This window comes from Oncorhynchus gorbuscha, linkage group LG03 (genome assembly GCF_021184085.1).
Source record: "Oncorhynchus gorbuscha isolate QuinsamMale2020 ecotype Even-year linkage group LG03, OgorEven_v1.0, whole genome shotgun sequence".
NCBI classification, from domain to species: Eukaryota; Metazoa; Chordata; class Actinopteri; order Salmoniformes; family Salmonidae; genus Oncorhynchus; species Oncorhynchus gorbuscha.
Window position 1 is genome coordinate 18,816,715 of NC_060175.1, and position 26,469 is coordinate 18,843,183.

The 26,469-nt window shown below is 45.5% G+C and overlaps 2 protein-coding genes across 3 annotated transcripts in view; both read left to right on the forward strand.

Moving 5' to 3' along the window:
• LOC124027273 (disks large-associated protein 4-like) overlaps positions 1-6,096 on the forward strand; it is a 223,263-nt gene extending 217,167 nt beyond the window's left edge. For both annotated transcript variants that reach the window (XM_046339736.1, XM_046339742.1), the window contains one exon: positions 3,119-6,096. In XM_046339736.1, coding sequence (XP_046195692.1) covers positions 3,119-3,358 — 240 coding nt within the window. In that variant the 3' untranslated portion in view covers positions 3,359-6,096. The remainder of the gene's footprint in view (positions 1-3,118) is intronic.
• Positions 6,097-17,391: 11,295 nt separating this feature from the next.
• Positions 17,392-24,988, forward strand: LOC124027299 (homeobox protein TGIF1-like). The gene is made up of 3 exons (XM_046339760.1): positions 17,392-17,710; positions 19,603-19,853; positions 21,129-24,988. The coding sequence occupies exons 1-3, from the start codon at positions 17,692-17,694 to the stop codon at positions 22,230-22,232; spliced, it is 1,374 nt and encodes a 457-aa protein (XP_046195716.1). The 5' UTR covers positions 17,392-17,691; the 3' UTR covers positions 22,233-24,988.
• The last annotated feature ends 1,481 nt before the right edge of the window (positions 24,989-26,469 follow it).

Here is a 26,469-nt window from a genome sequence, read left to right on the forward strand (position 1 = left end):
TGCGGTTGGAAGTGGTAGGGGGTGAATAGGTGGTATGATGCCTTTGGGGATGGTGATTAGGTGGTATGATGCGAGTGGAGGTGGTAGGAGGGGTGATTAGGTGGTATGATGCGGGTGGAAGTGGTAGGGGTGTGATTAGGTGGTGTAATGTGTGTGGGGGGTAGTGATTTGTTGGTATGATGCATGTGGGGGTGGTAGGGGGTGATTAGTTGGTATGATGTGTGTGGAGGTGGTGGGGGGTGATTAGGTGGTATGATGGAGGTGGTAGGGGGTGAATAGGTGGTATGATGCCTTTGGGGATGGTGATTAGTTGGTATGATGTGGAGGTGGTAGGAGGGGTGATTAGGTGGTACGATGCATGTGGAGGTGGTAGGAGGGTGATTAGGTGGTATGATGCATGTGGAGGTGGTGGGGGTGATTAGGTGGTATGATGCGTGTGGAGGTGGTGGGGGTGATGAGGTGGTATGATACGTGTGGAGGTGGTATGAGGGGTGATTAGGTGGTATGATGTGGGTGGAGGTGGTATGAGGGGTGATTAGGTGGTATGATGCGGGTGGAGGTGGTATGAGGGGTGATTAGGTGGTATGATGTGGGTGGAGGTGGTAGGAGGGGTGATTAGGTGGTATGATGCGTGTGGAGGGGTGATTAGGTGGTATGATGCGTGTGGAGGTGGTAGGAGGGGTGATTAGGTGGTATGATGCGTGTGGAGGTGGTAGGAGGGGTGATTAGGTGGTATGATGCGTGTGGAGGTGGTAGGAGGGGTGATTAGGTGGTATGATGCGTGTGGAGGTGGTAGGAGGGGTGATTAGGTGGTATGATGCGTGTGGAGGTGGTAGGAGGGGTGATTAGGTGGTATGATGCGTGTGGAGGTGGTAGGAGGGGTGATTAGGTGGTATGATGCGTGTGGAGGTGGTAGGAGGGGTGATTAGGTGGTATGATGCGTGTGGAGGTGGTAGGAGGGGTGATTAGGTGGTATGATGCGTGTGGAGGTGGTAGGAGGGGTGATTAGGTGGTATGATGCGTGTGGAGGTGGTAGGAGGGGTGATTAGGTGGTATGATGCGTGTGGAGGTGGTAGGAGGGGTGATTAGGTGGTATGATGCGGGTGGAGGTGGTATGAGGGGTGATTAGGTGGTATGATGTGGGTGGAGGTGGTAGGAGGGGTGATTAGGTGGTATGATACGGGTAGAGGTGGTATGAGGGGTGATTAGGTGGTATGATGCATGTGGAGGTGGTGGGGGGGTGATTAGGTGGTATGATGCGGGTGGAGGTGTTAGGGGGTGACTATGTGCTAGGATTCGAGGGGGTGGTTAGGTGGTATGATGCATGTGGAGGTGGTGGGGGGTGATTAGGTGGTATGATGCATGTGGAGGTGGTGGAGGGGTGATTAAGTGGTATGATGCATGTGGAGGTGGTGGGGGGTGATTAGGTGGTATGATGCGGGTGGAGGTGTTAGGGGGGTGACTATGTGCTAGGATTCGAGGGGGGGTGGTAGGGGGGTGATTAGGTGGTAGGATGCGAGTGGAGGTGGTAGGGGGTGCTTAGGTGGTAGGATGCGAGTGGAGGTGGTAGGGGGGTGTTGGGTTTGTAGATTGAGTGAAGTGGTACACTACCATTCAAAAGTTTGGGGCCACTTAGAAATATCCTCATTTTTTATAGAAAAGCACATTTCCCCCCCTTAAAATAACATCAAATTGATCAGAAATACAGTGTCTAGTTTGAGAATCAGATGCCTCACAAGTCCTCAACTGGAAGCTTCATTAAATAGTACAAAACACAAAATACCAGTCTCAATGTCAACAGTGAAGAGGCGACTCCGGGATGCTGGCCTTCTAGGCAGTTTGCTCTGTTCTGTGAAGGGAGTAGTACACAGCGTTGTACGAGATCTTCAGTTTCTTGGCAATTTCTCGCATGGAATAGAATTTATTTCTCAGAACAAGAATAGACTGATGAGTTTTAGAAGTAAGTTATTTGTTTCTGGCAATTTTGAGCCTGTAATCGAACCCACGAATGCTGATGCTCCAGATACTCAACTAGTCTAAAGAAGGACAGTTTTATTGCTTCTTTAATCAGAACAACAGTTTTCAGCTGTGCTAACATAATTGAAAAAGGGTTTTCTAATGATCAATTAGCCTTTTAAAATTATAAACTTGGATTAGCTAACACAACGTGCCATTAGAACACGGGCTATGGTTGCTGATAATGGGCATCTGCATGCCTATGTAGATATTCCATTTTAAAAATCTGCCGTTTCCAGCTACAATAGTCATTTACAACATTAACCATGTCTACACTGTATTTCTGATCAATTTACTGTTATTTTAATGGGCAAAAAATGACATTTTAAAAACAAGGACATTTCTAAGTGACCCTAAACTTTTGAGTAGTAGTGGATGTTTTGGTGGATGTGTGCTTTAACTACTTTGACTTCATGCCCCTATTTCACTATGACTGCAGTGAATTAAGTGTGGTTCATCCAATGTCCGCATCATAAAATGTATTATTTCAGTACCAAACCAACCCCTAGCCCGTACCCACTAGGCACCAGGTATATTTGAGAAGAGGTTATTGTTGGTTTGTGATTCAGAGATCCAATATTATTTCAGTGTCTAGTCCAAGGAAGAGTTGCCATCAATGTCATATATTTGGCTACACAGTCATATGATGTATATCTTGTCGTAATTTGTCTAGATTGTCCATGTCAAGCCTACTTTGTACATATTTTGTAGAAACCATAATCAAACATCACTGTCAAAGATCCATGTCTACCAAATGAAACTCACTATGCTCTTTTTTATAACCTCTGTGTTGCTTTCGGAAGAAAACCTTGCATCTCCAAAACTGAAGCTTTTCAGGAAACAAAAAAAGAGCTATATTTTACATACAAGCACAAAACTTCAGAAATGTTGTTTTGAATACTTTTTCTCGGTCCTAAAGTCATAAAATATTAAAAGTGGGGAGTTACCCCTTTCAATTCATCAACAAAAAAAGGTTATTTCAACAGCAACAACTCCTTGCATCCTCACACCCCCCCACCCCACCCACCCACCCATGTCTTTTCTGTTTCCTTGTGGTTGACGGTTGACTTCGTCCATTGCGGCCCTCCACCAACACCACCAGGAGGAAAAGAAAGAGTCCCCTCCTCCAGTGCCAAAGAAGCCCGTTAAGGGGAGGCCGATGCTGGGACGTGAGAAGAGCGTTGACTCCGCCTCTTCCACCTCTTCAGCGGAGAAGCACCGGACGGAGGCCCGCAGGCGACTACTGGCCGCCAAGAGGGCCGCCTCGGTTCGGCAGAACTCAGCCACGGAGAGTGCCGACAGTATTGAGATCTATGTCCCCGAGGCCCAAACACGTCTCTGAGAGAGAGAGAGAGCGAGAGAGGGGGAGAGGGAGAGGGAGATAGGAGGAACTGCCTCTGAGATGGAGGGGAGGGTTGGGGTCTTCTCGCCATACACACACAGGGTAGGCTGGTCCTGGTGGCAGCAAATCTAGATTAAGTGAGAAAGAGAGGAAACAATAAAATAAAAACTATTGGGCTGTAGACTATGGGGAACTCTCGTCTCCTCTCACGAGGCTGCCATGGAAAAACCTCAACCGCAAACTTTGTTACTATTGTTAGTACTCTTGATTACAAAAATTATAAAAATGGTTATTGATGATGTTATTATCTCCTAAAGAACCTATATCAAGACTGTTTTAGATGTACCTGTATCTTGGCTGTAACAGATCTAATAAGGGGACAGAGTAAGCATTTGTGCTTTCCGCCGCTCCTCCCTGACTCCCTCCCCCATGCCTTGGCCAACACCTAGTTTGCACAACGCCACCATGTGGTTTAATGTACACACTTACTCAGAGGAGCACACACACACACACACACACACACACACACACACACACACACACACACACACACACACACACACACACACACACACACACACACACACACACACACACACACACATACGCTTCAGACCCTCAGCTATCTATGTCTTCCTGGTGCTTTTTTGTTTGTTTTTATTTGTTTTGTAAGAGCCCCTTGCTTGCATTCAAAGCAGTTCTAGATTTTTAAGAGGTTTTGGAGAGCAAGGAACCGAGAACTAAGGGTGGAAATGACAAGTATCACCACTTGTATAAGTGAGATCTATTGAAAAGCACAATTGATGTTTACTTAGTTCATTTTTTGTTTAAAAAAAAAAAAGATGTATTTTTATTTTTTATTTATTCAACATTTTAGGTACTTTTTAACTGACTCAAAACATACTCACAAGTCAATATTTTCTGGAATGTAATTTGGATATCCTACTATTCCATTGAGATTATATTGTTTTCTGCCATTTTAGTTTTAGGATGTATTCATCAGCCAATGTCCACAGTCCCATGACAATGGCCACGCTTTGTACATTCATTTCTTTGTATTGCTCTGTGAATTTATTTCTAGGTCATATTCATTAGGCACTTAATCAGTTTCACCTTTTGCTACAGTGTGCCCTAATGAATAATATCATTGTGTGGGTATATCAGAGCAATTGAATATAATTCAGGTTTGAGTGAAGGACCAGGACCACCATTGAGAACAATCCCACTGTGCAAAATGTGTTTAAGTCTGCATTGTTTCCTCATTGTTTCAAGATCCTTTACCAGCGTAATGATGTTGCATCATTGTGGCTATTTCATTGAACATTTAAAAAGCCAGTAGGTTTTTAAAGTAGGTACTTCCAGCAACTCAAGCTGGGTTGCAGCAGCAGCAATATCACAGGAATTGAAAGGTTAGAGGGGTTTCTTTCCCCCAACTTCTGCCCTACGTCTCTCTCTGCAATGAACCTTTTGTTGTTTTTTTCAATGAGTAAATTAGTTGGCACGGATGCAGGTGCGTTTCCCACATGGGACCCTCACTCAATATACATGGAAAACATGTGGTCCATTCCACCGTGAAATTCCAGTCACTCCAACCATGATTTGAAATGCCCTCCTATAGAGAATTTAAATGGAATTACGCCCAATTTGGACTTGTAGTTAAGCATTAATTAACTTTGACTAATGGCTGCACACTGCAATAGGCAATGGGAATTTGATATTGATACATTACACTGAATATTCGGTACTACTATAGGTATTTGCTACTGCAGGTAGCCGAGCGGTTAAGAGCATTTGGCCAGTAACCGAATGGTCGCTGGTTTGAATCCCCATGCCGACTAGGTAAAAAAATCTGTCTGTGCCCTTTAGCAAGGAACTTAAGCCTAATTACTCCTGTAAGATTAAAATCATGTAAGTGTAATATATTTTTCCACATCATGGATCTTGATCAGACACCCTCTTGGAGACAAGGGAAGGGACTAGGAGAGGAAACCCTGTCTGACTATTGAGATGCTTCAGTGACACTGTGTGAAACCAGGAAGTTGTTATTTTATCTTCCTATTGGTCATATTTTGCACTACATCTCAAATGTCCATGACACTTTTGGAGGGAACAAATTCATCCTGGAATGAAGAAACGCATAGTTTTTCAAATTTGTTCAACCATATTGCTATCTACCATTGTTGTTTTTGTTAAATATCATCCCCAAATGCCTACACTTTTTTTAAATTGAGACAAATAATTAAATCTCTATTACATTACATAAATGTCATTTATTTGCCATCCTTTGTTTTTGAAAATGCTGTTGGTACAAAAAAAGAAATGCATTATCATTGTGCCTCTATGGGAAGTAAGTATAGTGATATCAAAGCTGATTCACTCTTTTAATAGGTCTGTGAAAGTGGAATGGGGGCCTCCCGAGTGGTGCAGCGGTCTAATGCACTGCATCGTAGGCATCACTACAGACCTGGGTTCGATACCAGGCTGTGTCACAGCTGGCTGTGACCGGGAGACCCATGAGGCGGCGCACAATTGGCCCAGTATCGCCCAGGTTCGGGGAGGGTTTGGCTGGCTTGGAATTCCATGTTCCATCGCGCTCTAGCGGCTCCTTGTGGCGGGCCGGGCGCCTCTCACGCCGCCTTCCTCCTACAAATTGGTGCGACTGGCTTCCAAGTTAAGCAAGCAATGTGTCAAGAAGCAGTGTGGCTTTCGGAGGATGCATTGGATCTCAACCTTCACCTCTCCCGAGTCCGTAGGGGAGTTGCAGCAATGGGACAAGACTGTAACTACCAATTGGATATCACAAAATTGAGGAAAAGAAATTACAAATAAAAAAGAAAGTGGAATGGAAAATGGTTCCAGGCAAGTGATTAAAAAATTGTAATGTAACAAAACATTATATCAAATGTATTTATATAGCCCTTCTTACATCAACTGATATATCAAAGTGCTGTACAGAAACCCAGCCTAAAACCCCAAATAGCAAGCAATGCAGGTGTAGAAGCACGGTGGCTAGGAAAAACTCCCTAGAAAGGCCAAAAGCTAGGAAGAAACCTAGAGAGGAACCAGGCTATGAGGGGTGGCCAGTCTTCTTTTGGCTGTGCCAGGTGGAGATTATAACAGAACATGGCCAAGATGTTCAAATGTTCATAAATGACCAGCATGGTCAAATAATAATAATTGCAGTAGTTGTCAAGTGTGCAACAAGTCAGCACCTCAGGAGTAAATGTCAGTTGACTTTTCATAGCCGATCATTGAGAGTATCGATACCGCTCCTGCTGTCTCTAGAGAGTTGAAAACAGCAGGTCTGGGACAGGTAGCACGTCCGGTGAACAGGTCAGGGTTCCATAGCCGCAGGCAGAACAGTTGAAACTGGAGCAGCAGCACGGCTAGGTGGACTGGGGACAGCAAGGAGTCATCATGCCAGGTAGTCCTGGGGAATGGTCCTAGGGCTCAGGTCCTCCGAGAGAAAGAAAAAGAAAGAAAGAGAATTAGAGAGAGCATACTTAAATTCACACGACACTGGATAAGACAGGAGAAATACTCCAGATATAACAGACTGACCCTAGCCCCCGATACATAAACTAATGCAGCATAAATATTAAAATGGTCAAATATCAAATGATCATAACATATTCTCTGTTTGTGGTTGAGAGATCAAGAAAGTTTGAGTCTCACTGTAGGTATTTGATTGTCCAAAGTGGTGTAGGGTGAAGTTGCTAAGTATACTAAACATTAGGACTACCTTCCTACTATTGAGTTGCAACCCCCCCATCCCCTTTTGCCCTCAGAACAGTCTCAAGTTGTTGGGGCATGGACTACAATCTACAAGGTGTCAAAAGGGTTCCTTAGGGATGCTGGCCCATGTTGACGCCAATGCTTCCCACAGTTGTGTCAAGTTGGCTGGATGTCCTTTGGGTGGTGGACCATTTTTGATACACACAGGAAATTGTTGAGCGTGAAAAACCCAGCAGCGTTGCCGTTGTTGACACAAACCGGTGAGCTTGGCACATACTACCATACCCCGTTCAAAGGCACTAAAATATTTTGTCTTGCCCATTCACCTTCTGAAAGGCACACATACACAATCCATGTCTCAATTGTCTCAAGGCTTAAAAATCCTTATTTAACCAGTCTCCTCCCAATCTTCACTGATTTGAAGTGACATCGATAAGGGATCATAGTTTCACCTGGATTCACCTGGTCAGTCTATATCATGGAAAGAGCAGGTGTCCTAATGTTTTGTATACTCAGTGTATTTCTGTGTTACTTTCTTGGTTGTGCGAGAAAACACATGCAGTTTTCATGACTAGGGCATACACATGGCTAGGGCATACACATGGCTAGGGCATACACATGGCTAGGGCATACACATGGCTAGGGCATACAGTAGTGGCTAGGGCATACACATGGCTAGGGCATACACATGGCTAGGGCATACACATGGCTAGGGCATACAGTAGTGGCTAGGGCATACACATGGCTAGGGCATACAGTAGTAGCTATGGCATACACATGGCTAGGGCATACACATGGCTAGGGCATACACATGGCTAGGGCACACAGTAGTGGCTAGGGCATACACATGGCTAGGGCATACACATGGCTAGGGCATACACATGGCTAGGGCATACACATGGCTAGGACATACACATGGCTAGGGCATACTCATGGCTAGGGCATACAGTAGTGGCTAGGGCATACACATGGCTAGGGCATACAATAGTAGCTATGGCATACATATGGCTAGGGCATACACATGGCTAGGGCACACAGTAGTGGCTAGGGCATAAACATGGCTAGGGCATACAGTAGTGGCTAGGACGTACACATGGCTAGGGCATACAGTAGTGGCTAGGACGTACACATGGCTAGGGCATACAATAGTGGCTAGGGCATACACATGGCTAGGGCATACACATGGCTAGGGCATACACATGGCTAGGGCATACAGTAGTGGCTGGGGCATACACATGGCTAGGGCATACAGTAGTGGCTAGGGCATACACATGGCTAGGGCATACAGTAGTGGCTAGGGCATACACATGGCTAGGGCATACAGTAGTGGCTAGGACGTACACATGGCTAGGGCATACAGTAGTGGCTAGGGCATACACATGGCTAGGGCATACAGTAGAGGCTAGGGCATACACATGGCTAGGGCATACAGTAGTGGCTAGGACGTACACATAGCTAGGGCATACAGTAGTGGCTAGGGCATACACATGGCTAGGGCATACTCATGGCTAGGGCATACACATGGCTAGGGCATACAGTAGTGGCTAGGGCATACATGGCTAGGGCATACATGGCTAGGGCATACACATGGCTAGGGCATACAGTAGTGGCTATGGCATACACATGGCTAGGGCATACACATGGCTAGGGCACACAGTAGTGGCTAGGGCATACACATGGCTAGGGCATACAGTAGTGGCTAGGACGTACACATGGCTAGGGCATACAGTAGTGGCTAGGACGTACACATGGCTAGGGCATACAGTAGTGGCTAGGGCATACACATGGCTAGGGCATACAGTAGTGGCTAGGGCATACACATGGCTAGGGCATACAGTAGTGGCTAGGACATACACATGGCTAGGGCATACAGTAGTGGCTATGACATACACATGGCTAGGGCATACAGTAGTGGCTAGGACGTACACATGGCTAGGACATACAGTAGTGGCTAGGGCATACACATGGCTAGGGCATACTCATGGCTAGGGCATACAGTAGTGGCTAGGACGTACACATGGCTAGGACATACACGTGGCTAGGGCATACAGTAGTGGCTAGGACGTACACATGGCTAGGGCATACAGTAGTGGCTAGGGAATACAGTAGTGGCTAGGCTAGGGCATACAGTAGTGGCTAGGACATACAGTAGTGGCTAGGGAATACAGTAGTGGCTAGGGAATACAGTAGTGGCTAGGACATACAGTAGTGGCTAGGACGTACACATGGCTAGGGCATACTCATGGTTAGGGCATACAGTAGTGGCTAGGACGTACACATGGCTAGGGCATACACATGGCTAGGGCATACACACGGCTAGGGCATACAGTAGTGGCTAGGGCATACACATGGCTAGGGCATACACATGGCTAGGGCATACACATGGCTAGGGCATACAGTAGTGGCTAGGGCATACACATGGCTAGGGCATACACATGGCTAGGGCATACAATAGTAGCTATGGCATACATATGGCTAGGGCATACACATGGCTAGGGCACACAGTAGTGGCTAGGGCATAAACATGGCTAGGGCATACAGTAGTGGCTAGGACGTACACATGGCTAGGGCATACAGTAGTGGCTAGGACGTACACATGGCTAGGGCATACAATAGTGGCTAGGGCATACACATGGCTAGGGCATACACATGGCTAGGGCATACACATGGCTAGGGCATACAGTAGTGGCTGGGGCATACACATGGCTAGGGCATACAGTAGCGGCTAGGGCATACACATGGCTAGGGCATACAGTAGTGGCTAGGGCATACACATGGCTAGGGCATACAGTAGTGGCTAGGACGTACACATGGCTAGGGCATACAGTAGTGGCTAGGGCATACACATGGCTAGGGCATACAGTAGAGGCTAGGGCATACACATGGCTAGGGCATACAGTAGTGGCTAGGACGTACACATAGCTAGGGCATACAGTAGTGGCTAGGGCATACACATGGCTAGGGCATACTCATGGCTAGGGCATACAGTAGTGGCTAGGGCATACATGGCTAGGGCATACATGGCTAGGGCATACACATGGCTAGGGCATACAGTAGTGGCTATGGCATACACATGGCTAGGGCATACACATGGCTAGGGCACACAGTAGTGGCTAGGGCATACACATGGCTAGGGCATACAGTAGTAGCTAGGACGTACACATGGCTAGGGCATACAGTAGTGGCTAGGACGTACACATGGCTAGGGCATACAGTAGTGGCTAGGGCATACACATGGCTAGGGCATACAGTAGTGGCTAGGGCATACACATGGCTAGGGCATACAGTAGTGGCTAGGACATACACATGGCTAGGGCATACAGTAGTGGCTATGACATACACATGGCTAGGGCATACAGTAGTGGCTAGGACGTACACATGGCTAGGACATACAGTAGTGGCTAGGGCATACACATGGCTAGGGCATACTCATGGCTAGGGCATACAGTAGTGGCTAGGACGTACACATGGCTAGGACATACACGTGGCTAGGGCATACAGTAGTGGCTAGGACGTACACATGGCTAGGGCATACAGTAGTGGCTAGGGAATACAGTAGTGGCTAGGCTAGGGCATACAGTAGTGGCTAGGACATACAGTAGTGGCTAGGGAATACAGTAGTGGCTAGGGAATACAGTAGTGGCTAGGGAATACAGTAGTGGCTAGGACATACAGTAGTGGCTAGGACGTACACATGGCTAGGGCATACTCATGGTTAGGGCATACAGTAGTGGCTAGGACGTACACATGGCTAGGGCATACACATGGCTAGGGCATACACATGGCTAGGGCATACAGTAGTGGCTAGGGCATACACATGGCTAGGGCATACACATGGCTAGGGCATACACATGGCTAGGGCATACAGTAGTGGCTAGGGCATACACATGGCTAGGGCATACAGTAGTAGCTATGGCATACACATGGCTAGGGCATACACATGGCTAGGGCATACACATGGCTAGGGCACACAGTAGTGGCTAGGGCATACACATGGCTAGGGCATACACATGGCTAGGGCATACACATGGCTAGGGCATACACATGGCTAGGGCATACACATGGCTAGGACATACACATGGCTAGGGCATACTCATGGCTAGGGCATACAGTAGTGGCTAGGGCATACACATGGCTAGGGCATACAATAGTAGCTATGGCATACATATGGCTAGGGCATACACATGGCTAGGGCACACAGTAGCGGCTAGGGCATAAACATGGCTAGGGCATACAGTAGTGGCTAGGACGTACACATGGCTAGGGCATACAGTAGTGGCTAGGACGTACACATGGCTAGGGCATACAATAGTGGCTAGGGCATACACATGGCTAGGGCATACACATGGCTAGGGCATACACATGGCTAGGGCATACAGTAGTGGCTGGGGCATACACATGGCTAGGGCATACAGTAGTGGCTAGGGCATACACATGGCTAGGGCATACAGTAGTGGCTAGGGCATACACATGGCTAGGGCATACAGTAGTGGCTAGGACGTACACATGGCTAGGGCATACAGTAGTGGCTAGGGCATACACATGGCTAGGGCATACAGTAGAGGCTAGGGCATACAGTAGTGGCTAGGACGTACACATAGCTAGGGCATACAGTAGTGACTAGGGCATACACATGGCTAGGGCATACTCATGGCTAGGGCATACACATGGCTAGGGCATACAGTAGTGGCTAGGGCATACATGGCTAGGGCATACATGGCTAGGGCATACACATGGCTAGGGCATACAGTAGTGGCTATGGCATACACATGGCTAGGGCATACACATGGCTAGGGCACACAGTAGTGGCTAGGGCATACACATGGCTAGGGCATACAGTAGTGGCTAGGACGTACACATGGCTAGGGCATACAGTAGTGGCTAGGACGTACACATGGCTAGGGCATACAGTAGTGGCTAGGGCATACACATGGCTAGGGCATACAGTAGTGGCTAGGGCATACACATGGCTAGGGCATACAGTAGTGGCTAGGACATACACATGGCTAGGGCATACAGTAGTGGCTATGACATACACATGGCTAGGGCATACAGTAGTGGCTAGGACGTACACATGGCTAGGACATACAGTAGTGGCTAGGGCATACACATGGCTAGGGCATACTCATGGCTAGGGCATACAGTAGTGGCTAGGACGTACACATGGCTAGGACATACACGTGGCTAGGGCATACAGTAGTGGCTAGGACGTACACATGGCTAGGGCATACAGTAGTGGCTAGGGAATACAGTAGTGGCTAGGCTAGGGCATACAGTAGTGGCTAGGACATACAGTAGTGGCTAGGGAATACAGTAGTGGCTAGGGAATACAGTAGTGGCTAGGGAATACAGTAGTGGCTAGGACATACAGTAGTGGCTAGGACGTACACATGGCTAGGGCATACTCATGGTTAGGGCATACAGTAGTGGCTAGGACGTACACATGGCTAGGGCATACACATGGCTAGGGCATACACATGGCTAGGACATACAGTAGTGGCTAGGGAATACAGTAGTGGCTAGGCTAGGGCATACAGTAGTGGCTAGGACATACAGTAGTGGCTAGGACGTACACATGGCTAGGGCATACTCATGGCTAGGGCATACAGTAGTGGCTAGGGCATACACATGGCTAGGGCATACAGTAGTGGCTAGGGAATACAGTAGTGGCTAGGCTAGGGCATACAGTAGTGGCTACGACATACAGTAGTGGCTAGGGAATACAGTAGTGGCTAGGGAATACACTAGTGGCTAGGGAATACAGTAGTGGCTAGGACATACAGTAGTGGCTAGGACGTACACATGGCTAGGACATACACATGGCTAGGACATACAGTAGTGGCTAGGTCATACTCATGGTTAGGGCATACAGTAGTGACTAGGTCATACTCATGGTTAGGGCATACAGTAGTGGCTAGGACGTACACATGGCTAGGACATACAGCTTAATTTGTTTTCTTTACATTTCTTCTCCTTGTCCCCCCACATTTGTTGTGCTGCATCAAATGGCCAGCAAATGAACATTACCTTTCCCAGCTAATCAAATAGTGGTTCTTATGTTACAATGGTTCCGTCGTTTGGAAGATTGCAACACCAGGGTCTCTGCATGGGCCACATACTATGTGTTCACTTGAATAAAAAGGGTTGCTTGTTACCTAGTTGCTCCATGTCTCTTTTAAATTTGTCTTGAGGCTTTGCATTGAAAAGGCCTGGCTGTATTGGCCATCATCCACTCCCTCCTGGGAAGAGATCTCTCTTGATTGCATGCTATTGTTTGCTGTTGTGTGTTTGCCTAAGCTGCTGATGGCCCCTTTACTCTGCTTAGTAAAAGGTAGGGTGTCAATGGCTCTGGCCCCTCCCTAGTTGAGGCATCTGAATGCTCCTCCATTTGAGCACGGCTCCAATCGTTAGCGCCTCCAGGCTTTGTGTGACAGTGGTCTGTCGTTGGTGTGATCCTTTACCAACGAGGGGGTTTGTGTGACTGTGTCTGTTAAATTGTGTTCTTGATTTGCTGTTGTGACCAACGAAGTTAGTACTGGCTATTTGTTTTTCCATTGCTAGTCCTGGAACAGTCCTAACTATTTTCTGATGTTCTTGTAGTCCAACGACATGTACTAGGATCTGGACACAATCTGTTATAACATATAACATGCTTTTTTTAACAATATATAGGATTCCCGCTAGATTGCAAAGAGATGATTTACATCGAATGGAGTTAAAAGAAAATAATGTAATTTCCATACAGGATTTACCCCTGTGTTTTACCCAGAAGGCTCAGACCTTTCTGTTTCCATCTACGTTGTCCAGCACCCGTGTTTCACCGAGTCATGGCTCCAGCGGACCTGCTCTCACTTGGGGCCAAAGCCCGGCCACTGGTACTTCTCAGCTGTCATTTACATAACAATGGTTAACTGTGGACTTTATTACCTTCTCACAAAGCAACAGTTTTGATTATGCAGAGGTTGTTGATTCTGCTCTTCACAAGTCCTCCATGTCAGCCCTAGCTAAGGAAACAATTTCCCTAGTATAACATAAGGGTGTATACATTAGTGTAACACTGATGTTACAGTCGAAAAGCAGACTGTATCCATATTGATAGCATTGGATGTCCCCATCACTAACCTGGGAAATTCAGGGATCCTGAGTGGCGCAGCGGTCTAAGGCACTGCATCGCAGTGGTAGAGACGTCACTACAGACCTGGGTTCGATCCCGAGCTGTATCACTACCGGCCGTGGTCGGGAGTCCCATAGGGCGGCGCACAATTGGCCCAGGTTTGGCCGGGTTAGGCCATCATTGTAAATAAGAATTTGTTCTTAACTGACTTGCCTTGTTAAATAAACAAAAATATATAAAAAGTTGGTGGTACTGTTCTGGCCCTCAAAAAACCCTCTCAGACATTGATAAAGGGCAGTTGGAAGTACTGTTCCCAGGTGGTCTCCCATTGAAGCTCTAACCAGGCCCAACAGCTTCAGACGAAAGAGATCGGTCGACCCTATCAGCTCTATTTTGATTTGAGTTTAAATCATTCAATATGCATATGGGGAGAGTGAGAGAGAAAGGTATGTCAAGGACAGAAAGCTATTACAGGGTGACAGAGAGACAGTCCGCTGCTGCTCTAAACTGCAAAGACATTAATATGTAAATGACAGAAACTATCTCACTGAGAGACTAAGGGGTTTGTCTCATACATTTAACAAGGCCCTGGTCCAATACACAAACCAGAGGGCCACCTAGGCCTATTTCATCAAGGTCCTGACTCTCTGTGAAAGATCATATCCTATGGCACACTGTTGAAGTGTTTTAAACCATAGTGACATGCATATAGTACCCCTTCATTTTGTTGTTGTATGCTATTGTTTTGGAGATATATGCCTAGCCTAAGAGCATTGAATTGCTTTATTTATTCACATACTGTCGCATTTGCTTAAAATGACAAGGCTATTTATTCACTTTCCTAGTTTCCAGGTGAAGTGGCTGTGGAATTTATAAATGGCAGTTGGAAGTACTCTAAAACCAACAACAATTTCATCATGGTCTCTTTGGTGTGGATTACACAATGTGTGTACTGTATATTGAGTTAATGTGTTCTATGAAACTGCATTTGGCCATGTTGTTTCTATGTGTTAAGTATTCACTTGATATTCCTATGCGTTATAGGCCTACCAAACAGTACATTTGTAGCAAACCTGACAAGGAAGAGATGTTTTAGACTCTCTTATAATTCACAGCTCTTATATTTTCAAGACTTACAAAATGTGTAATGTGTGGCCATGGTCTGGGTCCTCTTTATTTAGTGTTGCTGTTGGCCTTTCACACCCTAACTCCCTATACTTCAGCAGGGTTTTTTCACCATTTATTTTTCGGAGCTTTCACTGGACATGTTTTGACCCAACACACCTCTGCTGTTAGTAAGTGTGAAATATTAGGGGAGGAAACAATATTTTTTGGATGTGTTCACTATGGAATTCTGACTGCAGAAAAATGTCCTGTACATTTTTTGATAATTTCGAACTTCTAGAGGACATGACTGTTGTGGTGTACACTTGCCATAATCGCTTGGAGAATACAGCCAACTAATAGCAAACTAATTTCTGTGAGAGTGAAGTCCCTCTGAACTGATTTACAGTACATTACTCTCAACGCTAGGCTTTAACAAGACTTTTGAGGGGTTGTTGGGTCACAGCATGCCGGACAGGGTAGCCCAAGGTAAGGGTACCTGTCAACCCACTCCCCTGGTTCAAAGGCCCACAAAGTAAAAAAAGAAGCCCCCTCCTGAATTGTCTGTGCACTGTGGTTTGTACCCTTGGCCTACAAGGGTTGGGAGTGTAGAAGAACCAACACTCTTAGCAGAAGAGATATGTAGCAATTCTTTTTTTACTATAACAAACAATAATGAAATATTTTATGAAACAAGCATATATTTTATTGACTAGGATTTGTTCAATATTGATAATGCTTTACAAGGTAGACTGTGTATGTCAGGGTTTTGGTTTAGTATAAAGGGTTGAGATAAAATGTGAATGAGTGGCTGTTTTGTTCATAAAATGAGATTTACTATGACTCTTGTATTTATATCTACTCTGGTAACATTAATGCATATTGTGGAATACCAAATTAAGTAAAATTGGTATATGTTAAGATTTTATGATATAATTTTATGATAAAGCAATTCCATAGCCTGGTCTCTGCTTGTGCTGTGTCTTGGCTTGCCAACTACTATGGTCATTGTCAGGCAGCACAAACAGATCTGAGACCAGCTAGTAATTCCCCATGTGCTAATCAATTTATTTTATTTTTTATTTAACCTTTATTTAACGAGGCAAGTCAAATCACATTCTGTTGTAAATAAAAATGAAATCTGAATGCAGAGAACCACTCCATCTTTTACAATCCTGTAGATTTATTTATACAATTACAATGAGCTCATTTGTTAAAATATGTACTGTAAAATACTATGAAGAGAGAATATCATTCAATAAAATGCACACAATACTTTCTCAAACCGTTCACAATGGTCATTTTGTTAATCCTCTATCAGGTTGATGGTGTCAGAGATGATTTTATTATAGTGAGTAATGGGATTATTATAATCTACACTAGGCTATATAGGCTAGTCTATAATCTAATCTAGACAATCTAGAGATTGTAGTCTGTCTAGTGCGTCATTTGGTTAGTCTTCCACACCAGTGACTATTTACATTCTTGTCACATTGTATTATCACATAATGCAAATTCCTACCTACGTGCGATACAAAAACTAAAATACTAAAATAATATTGCCTGAAATGTAGATATTTTGCAGTGGCAACAACAAGCTTTCCGAGGCAGCCCCACGTACAGCACCTAGAGTATTTTGCTGCATATGAAAGAGGATGGGCGCAAGGTGAGAAAGCTTCGACTTTCTCCTGCAGTTGTTGGGAAGATTCTGCTGTTCTATTGACCATACTTTTGACTGTTTTATTACTGCATCCATTAGTGGCCGTGGCCCACCGTTGCTGTCAAGATTTTTGATCCCGTTTATGTAACAAGAAAACATGATCGTTTCGGTTACATAATAAACGCATATTCCGAGTACTTGAGGAAACCCCCTTGGTTTGCTGGCCACTATAATATGTTGGCAAAATAATAGTTCGTGTGTGTTAATTTCAATAATGTCGAAAACAAAACAACATTATTCAATAAAATCTTGTACTAGATTTTGAATTAAATGCTTCGCCTGTCAGTCACTCAGGAATGATGACACGGGATGTCTACTGGAAAGAAAGAGCTGTGATTGGATCGCGCAGATACAGGAGGCGGGATCATTCCATCTTCTACTGTCAGATTGGTATAGAGTTGGCTTTTCTTCTGCAGGTAAAAAGAACTGAGCGACACAAATTATGAAACATTTGTTCTAGCAAGACATCGAAACGCGATAGAACAACAGCACGCTTATGTCGCAAGAAAAACAGATTTGAAGCCTTGAAAAGCAAAGTAAAAGCGTGCAACACCTTTGGCGCTTGGAAACAAAATCTCGCTTTGTCAACATTCAGCCGGGGCACGCATTTTACAAGGAACTTCGACAGCTGCGTGTTTTCGAGCAAGCCATCAACAAAGAATGAAACCCCTAAAACGAGGTAGGCAGAAATGAGCCATGTTATTTTTATTTCCAGGTATTAATTGTTGCTCTGACCGTGTCTGACGGTTTGCCTGGTGTGCTCGCCCCTTGGTGTTAAATGGAATGCAGTTTTTTGTTGCGAGCAAATGCAGCGTGTGTTTGTTTGAATTTGGAGGGACAGCTAACCAGCTAGTTATCTTTGGAAGCAAGCATGGTGTCCATCTGGCGGAGCGACAGAACAGTCCTACATGCGCTATGGCGTGCGTTCAAAGGGTTCTTTGTACGTTTGCTACGTGACGATGTGAAGATGGCTAGCAAACTTAGTCAATGTTTTCTTTGCTCATTTTTCGATCTCTAATAGGATTTTCTTATTTCTCTATTTTTTTGCATTTGGAAATTGATTGCTTTCAGCTAGATAATTTTGATTTCTCTGGAACAATGTTAACTGCACTAGACGAGATTGAATGGAACAGAACAGAATACCAATCATTGACGCGAACTTCATTGTTTGCTTTGTAGCCTGCTAGCATTAACAGCTAACTTGTTAACTAGCTAAGTTACGTTGGCTGTAATGCCCTTTCGCCTTGAGGATTTTAGTGAATTTAGCAACTCGATTTCTACTCACGCCTTTGAAGTTTAACGCATTGAGTAATTTAGAAAATATCATATTAGCTCTAAGATAAGAACGGCCTTTGGCTTTGTAGACAGTTGAGGTTTGATAGAGGAGCAACGTGTGACATGTAAGTTAACCGACTTCAAGCTAACCTCAAACTAGTTAGCTCAAATGATCCCACGTTTTATGACCCACCTGGAGTGCATTCATTAGCTACTAGCTAAAATACAGGTCATTACCAGCTGTGTAACGGGATCGCTAGTAACTTTAATTGCTACTTTCAAGCTGTTCATTGGACAAAATATTGACAGCACAACTCGAACCACTGAAAATCCAGTGTTTTAGACAGTAAAAATAACTAGTTTACCAATTAGTTCGCTATAATCAATGATCAGTTTTGCCCTTTCATGCACTTTACACTTTAAAAAAGATTATAGCCGCAACGTACTGTAAACAATTGGATGGACATTCAATTTGGGCATACAAACAAGTGAGGAGTGTCTCCAGGACTCTGAATTTCCCTTGCAAGAGGTGAAAATGGTCCCTTGCACAGTCTATAGCTCACCGCCGCTGGAGATGGTGATATGCACACAATCTCCTTTGTAAGGGCAGGCTGCCCCCCGGGGGTCAGATTTCAACCAGAGAAAGACATTTACTGCCTTCTATACCCTAGAAGAAAGCATGCTCCATTTTGAGTTGCCTCCGGGGTTCTGAATGTGTTTTAGTTCAATTAATGGCACATCACTTTAATAGTAAGTTGTCATTGATGAATGCTTTTAGTTGTGCTTACCTGACTGCTTCACCCATACTAGGTCTCTAGCTCTGGGCGGCATTCTGTCTTCTCCATACAGTTCGCAACCATTCACTTCGACCCACGTGAACCACAATCGTCTGGATTGTAAACGTTTAGAAATGTAATTCATCGCCTGCGGTACGGCGTTTGAACATTATTATTATTGTACATCAGCGAAAGACTCCAAACAAAAAAATATGCACTTATTGTAGCAGTTTTGGACAGATGCATACCAGCTATGGGTGCCTCCACCTGACAACACTACACTTCAGAGTTAAGCTTACACACAGGTGTTCAGAGCATACAAGGATAGCTAATTGGCACAGGGCAGCCCCTGTTTTCTCTTAACAAGCGTCTCAATTTAACCCTTCACCAAACCTATTTCTTTATAGGTTGGTGAACACAATACATTGCATAACAAATGAGTGAATGTCCAACCGTGTGAACGGTGTCCACCATATAAACACTGGCATGGCCAAACTGACCCCCCCCCTTCCCTCCTCAGCTCTGGAAGAGGAGCAGATACGGGAGCTGTCGTCAGCCATGTCTGACAGTGACCCCTTTGAGGATGATGGCTTTCCCCTTGACCTGTCAGGGGGCGGCGTGGCCTCTGGTAAGCGGCGTCGCCGTGGCAACCTGCCCAAGGAGGCGGTGATTGTGCTGCGGACCTGGCTGTATGAGCACCGCTACAACGCCTACCCTTCAGAGCAGGAGAAACTCAGCCTGTCAGTTCAGACCAGCCTCTCCGTGCTACAGGTGAGTGGACCGGCCTAACATTGTTAAAGCAAAACGAATGAAGGAAAGCATGCACATGGTAAAATGTCCCAACTGCCTGTAAGGTTATACAATGTGATTACTATTAATCATTGTGGCCTTCATAGTTCATGTTAAGTTCTGATTGTGCTGTGGGGTAGATCTCACACTGACCCTAACAAGGCTGGATAGATTTAAACTCGCACTATTTGAACTGTTACAAATGTTTTATACATTTTAGGTTCGGTTTCATAATGCTCCCGTTACAAGTGTAGTGTTGAAATGAATGGTTTACAATCTCCTCCAGTTGAATGGTTCCAGATATGCTGATTAGCTCCTGATGCAGTGTAAACAGTTGATCACAGCAGACACTTGGGACAAGATGAAGCCATGACCACCTACTCGCCCTGTCGAAGATGGTTGCTTATCAGATATTGTGTTCTCTATTGGCCTCGTGTGCGGGGCGATAAATGCCGCAGCACCTATAGGCCTACTCCAGGCCGTTGCTAAGTATTCTATAAACAGCGATCCATCCCATGGTATTTACTTCGTACTTATCATCGTACTTCAGCCCTTGGGTGTTTCACAACAGTGTAGCAAATGTCCCATGACTGATGTACTACTGTACAGATGAATTTGACACCATTACAGCAGCCCTTGTAGGCCAACCATGTGATGTTTCCTCTTCCCTCCAATACACACACACACTCTCACAACCCAGGAGTTGGTGACATGAGCAGACAGAGCAGGAGGCTAGAGCAGACAGCCGGCCCAGTTTTAACTCTTTGTTATATGAGTCAGTTGAGCCAATTGATAGGGTCTTCTAGTTGACTTGAAGCCGGCAGACAACTGGGCTGCAGTGTTGTGCCCCTGGCTGGCTGTGCACTTCTCTGTGGCTAATTTTTCACCTGAGACTTCTTTAATGCCAACAGTCTGAGGCCCCTAATCTCACTGTGTGTGGGGGAGGTGTTTCCCACTAGAGGGCGGTAAAACCAGGCCTAAACGTGAGGGAGACTGAGAATATGTGGGCGGAAGTCTATTCCCAAACAACTGGCCTCGGCCCAGTTTTAACACTTTATACTGGTCAGTTGAGCTAATTACTAGGGTCTTCTAGTTGACTTGGCACACACACCAACAAACAAAAAACTTTCAGAGTGACTTGAGATTTATATCTGTAGTTTGGCTCTTGATGGAAGCCTAGTTGGGCCCTTGAGATGCACCCAGTTTGTTTTTCCCAGTCATGCAGGCATTGTTAAAGGAACTTCCTCCACTTTCCAGATATGCAACTGGTTCATCAACGCCCGTCGCCGCCTCCTCCCTGACCTTCTCCGCAAGGACGGCAAAGACCCCACCCATTTCACCATCTCCAGGCGGGCAGGAAAAGGTGAGGGTCGCTCATCCACTGGTGGTGGAGGTAGCTCCCCTGAAAGCCCCACCTCCTCGGTCCCCTCACCAGCCCTGCCCCCACTCCGGCCCTCGGTCATCCGGCCAGCCCCCACGCTGGACCTCAGCCTCCTGGGCAACACAGCCACGGCCATTCTGACGGGAGCCGGCTACCCAGGCCAAGAGGGCTGCTGCGTCCAGGCCCTGATGCAGCTGGACATGCACGTTCTCCTGAGGGAGGTCGAGGAGAAGGGCTCTACGGTTATTAGCGCCAGTCCCACTGGCGGGCTATTCAACACGCCACCCCCCACCCCTCCGGAGCTGTGCCCCGGCCAGGACTTCAGTGACCTGAGGCTGCTGGTGGACACAGCTCTTCAGAGGGCCGCTGAGCATGAGAGTCAGACTAATGCCACAACAGAGGCCACGGTCTGCAGCAGTGCTATGGGTCTGACCCTTCCACCAGAGCTGAGCCAAGCGACGCTGAACTCGCCCAGAGAGCAGAGTCCCACGGAAAAGGCTGTGGTGTCCGCAGTTTCAGTCCCAAGCCCCGGCACGGTCTCTTCAGCACCTACACTCACCCCAGCCTTTTCCTTCATTCCTGCGCCAAGTCTGCCTCCTCGCCAGGCCCAAATTCCAGTCCTAGTGCCAGTTTCAACCCCTGTCCCAACCTTCATCCCAGCACCAATCAAACCTCCTGTGTCAGCCCTAAGCCCTGTTCAAACTTTCCCCCCTTCACTAACTTTATCCCCTGTCCCAATCTCATCCCCAACTTTAGCCCTAGTCCAAGCACCTCCGCCAGCCCTCACCCCATTCCTAGGCCTTTCTTCCTCCATCCCCAGCAGCAGCAGTGTCCAGAGGGCCCAGTCGGTGGCCAGTGTGTGGAGCATGGTCCACAGCGATGTTCCAGTTCGACAGCCTGGTCCCGTGGCACAGACTCCCATAGCCACAGTGTGGGGGGCGCAGCACACCCTGCATGCTGTCAGCGAGACAGTCAACTAGAGCCACGGCCCACAACCTGGTCTGTATATCTGAGAACATATTCCTTTCATCAACCCACTGATCCTGTATGTCTCTGCTCTGCAGTTTGAATATGACAGGACTGTCATATACATCAGACACGGATGGAAATACAAGTGTTTTAAAGACTATGTGCTTTTTTAAAAGCATTTTTAAAATCAGGACTTTAACAAAATATTTTATCCAATAGAGCCTGTTGCTGGGCAGAAGCTGTCAACTTGTCAACATTCCAGAGTATAGGTTAAATGTGACGTCAACATAAGAACAACAACACAAAGTTATATTATGTAGTTTTGAACTCTTACTATCTCAACCATTTCCAAATGAGGACGTTTCCTTCCCCTGTTAAACATTTTTTAATGTTTTGAAGCCAGCACCAGCAGATCTAGCCTCATCAGTAGCAGTACCGGACTTGGTTGAATGTATAAAGCGGGACTCTATGACTTTAAACCCTGGCTGTCTAGCCTGTCAATCATTCCCACCAAGGCTAAACAAGGGCGGACTTGGGGCGGAGACAACAGTGTTTGTTTGTTTCAAGCGCTAGTGTCGTGCTCCTCCAGTACAGTTTATGCACTTTAGATTTTCATTTTTTAGTCCGGCCTTCACAATCTCAAGCATTCCGACGCCCCCTTCCCCCTCCTCACAATGCCGGAAGACAGGCGGAAGGGAAATTGATTGTACTGCAGTGTGCCTGACTGCACAGCTCCAATGTCCTTCTCTCCTTGCCTTAAAGCGACTGTAAACATGTGGCCACCAGGGATTCTACATTGAAGACACGCACCCAAAATCAGTCGCAAAGTATATGAACACTACCATTTTTGTTTTACTTAAAAAAAATATTAATTTTAACCCATTTCCAAAATAGTATCTCAGCAGGTAAGCAGTATTTGTGTGTATATATATATATATGAAAGAGGAATGTTTTTTTTTGTATCGCTCTCTGTTATCTTTATGTATGTTGTATGATTTCCTGGGATGGTTTTAGTGTGGATGTGAAGGAGGTGACATCCCTGTGTGTGTGAACATAAGGTCATGTAACAGAACTCAATTTCTGTGGTCGACGCTGAAGGCTTATTCGGGTGACGCCGTCAGGCTAGTGCCCTACTATGCCATAGTTGATGGATGAAGACTGTTACAAATATTTTCAAGCTTTTGGGTCATCCTGTTTGGAGAGGGTTTGACCCAATTAGCAAATCATTGGAGCCTTAAGATCTGGTCCTTGTATTTCAAACCAAAATGTCTTAATTGAAATACTCTTAGTTGTTCCCTCGGATGACAAAGGCTGGTCAGTGTTGTATTGAATTCATTGATCAATGTTGAGGTTATTGAGAAGCAAACTGTCTGGAAAATTTGACTCTCCTCTCTGTATTTTCTCTCTGTTAGTCGACTATATCCTCTCCTCAGTGTTACTCATTCTTATACGGTTGTAGTTTCCATGAAACGGTCTTAGTTTATATACCACATTTTATGGCTAAATCCTAACTTTTGACACAGCACAAACAGTAGTGAGACCCTACGTCAACACACTGTGCTGCTGCAAAGCCTTATATTCTGTCAGGTCAGTTCAAACAGGTCTAACTTAGACTTTTCTCTATTCTTTTCAACTCTTAAGCTTTGAAAAGACCATTGTGTTACAATTCCAGAACATGTTTGATCTTCCAGCTAGAAAGAAGCATGAGAAGAGCTTTTTTTGTTTTTATTAGCCTGGGTTTGTGACGCGCACTGATCCCATTCTCTCCGTCATGTCTCCCAGATATGTAGGCTACCCCTGGATTTCTTTCATACGGCTGGATGTCGGCATTGTTTCCTGATTTGTCGTTGGGAAAGGTAGATCGTACAGGTACTCCACTAACGGAGATTTGCTGAAGAGTTGAGGCTCAAACACGCTGCACCCAATGTGGATCTAGCATTCTGCCTGTCATTCAGCACGCTGTCTTTTGGGGACAGCATTCTGCCTGTCATTCAGCACGCTGTCTTTTGGGGACAGCATTCTGCCTGTCATTCAGCACGCTGTCTTTTGGGGACAGCATTCTGCCTGTCATTCAGCACGCTGTCTTTTGGGGACCTGCTGTATATTGACTGCCAAAATGTTTAATGTTTCTATGTGTAAAATCGGTGCGCACTCGGTTGGCAAATTATGTTCACAGGTGCTAAGTATTCTCGGCCAGCAAACACTTTTGGTGCGTCTGAGCCCTTAACTCCTCCTTAAACAGTTTGGGGGGAAGGAAGGGTTCCTGGTCATTGTGATTTGTAAGAGATAATGGTGTGAATAGATTAAGCGGGTACGTGGTTTATTCATTACTACATGCCACTGACTTCATGTTACTTGTTGTGATACTGGAAACAACCTGGATACTGGACATTTATTTAGAAAGATATATATATATATATCAGGTTTTGGATGCAGAATAAACTTGGGTCGTAGATGCCAATGTGAAAATGCATGTAAATTCATCAAGGTCAGGTGTTTTTCTTTTGGCATGAATTGTAGCTGAAATGACAATGTATCTTCTCAATATGACCAATTGCATCCTAAAGATGTTTTTCCATTTCACTGTATGAATCATGGCTGATGTATTGAAAGTATAACTGGCTATCGTGCCTTAAACATGGGATTGAGGGATATACCCCTTCTACATAGAAACTTTTGAATAGTCTGTGCAATATATGCCTTAAACTTTAAATGTGTTTTGTACAAGCATTTCAGAGAATAAAAGTTTTTCTTTTTCATATGCTGATCCATGTGCTTTGTTTCTTTATATATATATATATGTGTCACATTACTGTAGTGTCACATTACCATGTCCTTTTGTCTTGAAGCACTAAGATTAATGACACCGAATTTACATGCGCAAGATATTGTACCATGGATGCCCTCCCCCAGTTCTATCCAAGACAACAATTTTCATCTAAGTTGAGTCCGAAGGTCTACTGAACCTTTTTAGATGGTCACCTTCCTGCCACCCAGGACCTCTATACTGGGCGGTGTCAGAGGAACTCCCTAAGTCATAGACTGTTCTCTGCTACTGCATGGCAAGCTGTACAGGAGCACCATGTCTGGGGCCAAAAGGCTCCTGAACAGCTTCTTCCTCCCAAGCCATAAGACTTGGAACAGTTCATCTGCATCCTGAGTGGAGCAGGGGTCTGAGGCACTGCATCTCAATGCTAGAAGCGTGACTACAGACACTGGTTCGAATCCGGGCTGTATCACAACCGACTGATTGGGAGTCCCATAGGGCGGCGCACATTTGGCCCAGCGTCTGGGTTTGGCCAGAGTAGGCAGTCATTGTAAATAAGAATTTGTTCTTAACGGACTTGAATAGTTAAATAAATTATCAAATGACTACCTGCACTATTTGCACCCCCCCCCTCTGCACTTACCCTAGCACAGGCTTGACGTACACTCACTGGACTCTAACCACACAATACCTGGATAAACACAAAAAGCAAATTCATTTATATTGATGCCAAACAGTGCATTTGGTCAGTATTCAGACCCCTTCACTTTTTCCATATGTTATAGCCTTATTTAAAATTTAAACACACTACTCCCCATAATAAAGCAAACAATATACATGTTTAAAAAAAATCACGTTTACATAAGTAATCAGACCCTTTACTCAGTACTTTGATGCAGCGTTTTACAGCCTCGAGTCTACTTGGGTGTAGTTAGGGTCGTTGTCCAGTTGGAAGGTGAACCTTTGCACCAGTCTCAGGTCCTGAGCTCTAGAGCAGGTTTTCATCAAGGATCTCAGTACTTTGCTCCGTTCATCTTTCCCTAGATTCTGACTTGTCTGAAAAACATCCCCACAGCATGATGCTTCACCGTAGGGATGGTAATGGCCAGGTGATGAGCGGTGCCGGTTTCCTCCAGACGTGACGCTTGGCATTTAGGCCATCTTGGTTTCATCACTCCAGAGATTCTTGTTTCTCATGGTCAGAGTCCTTTAGATGCCTTTAGGAAAACTCCAAGCGGGCTGCCATGTGCCTTTTACTAAATAGTAAAGGCCTGATTGGTGAAGTGCTGCAGAGATGGTTGTCCTTCTGGAATGTTCTCCCATCTTCACAGAGGAACTCTGGAGCTCTGTCAGAGTGACTATTGGGTTCTTGGTCACCTCTCTGACCAAGGCTCTTCACCGATTGCTGTTTGGACAGGTGGCCAGCTCTAGGAAGAGTCTTGGTGGTTCCAAACTTAAATTTAAGAATGGGGGCCACTGTG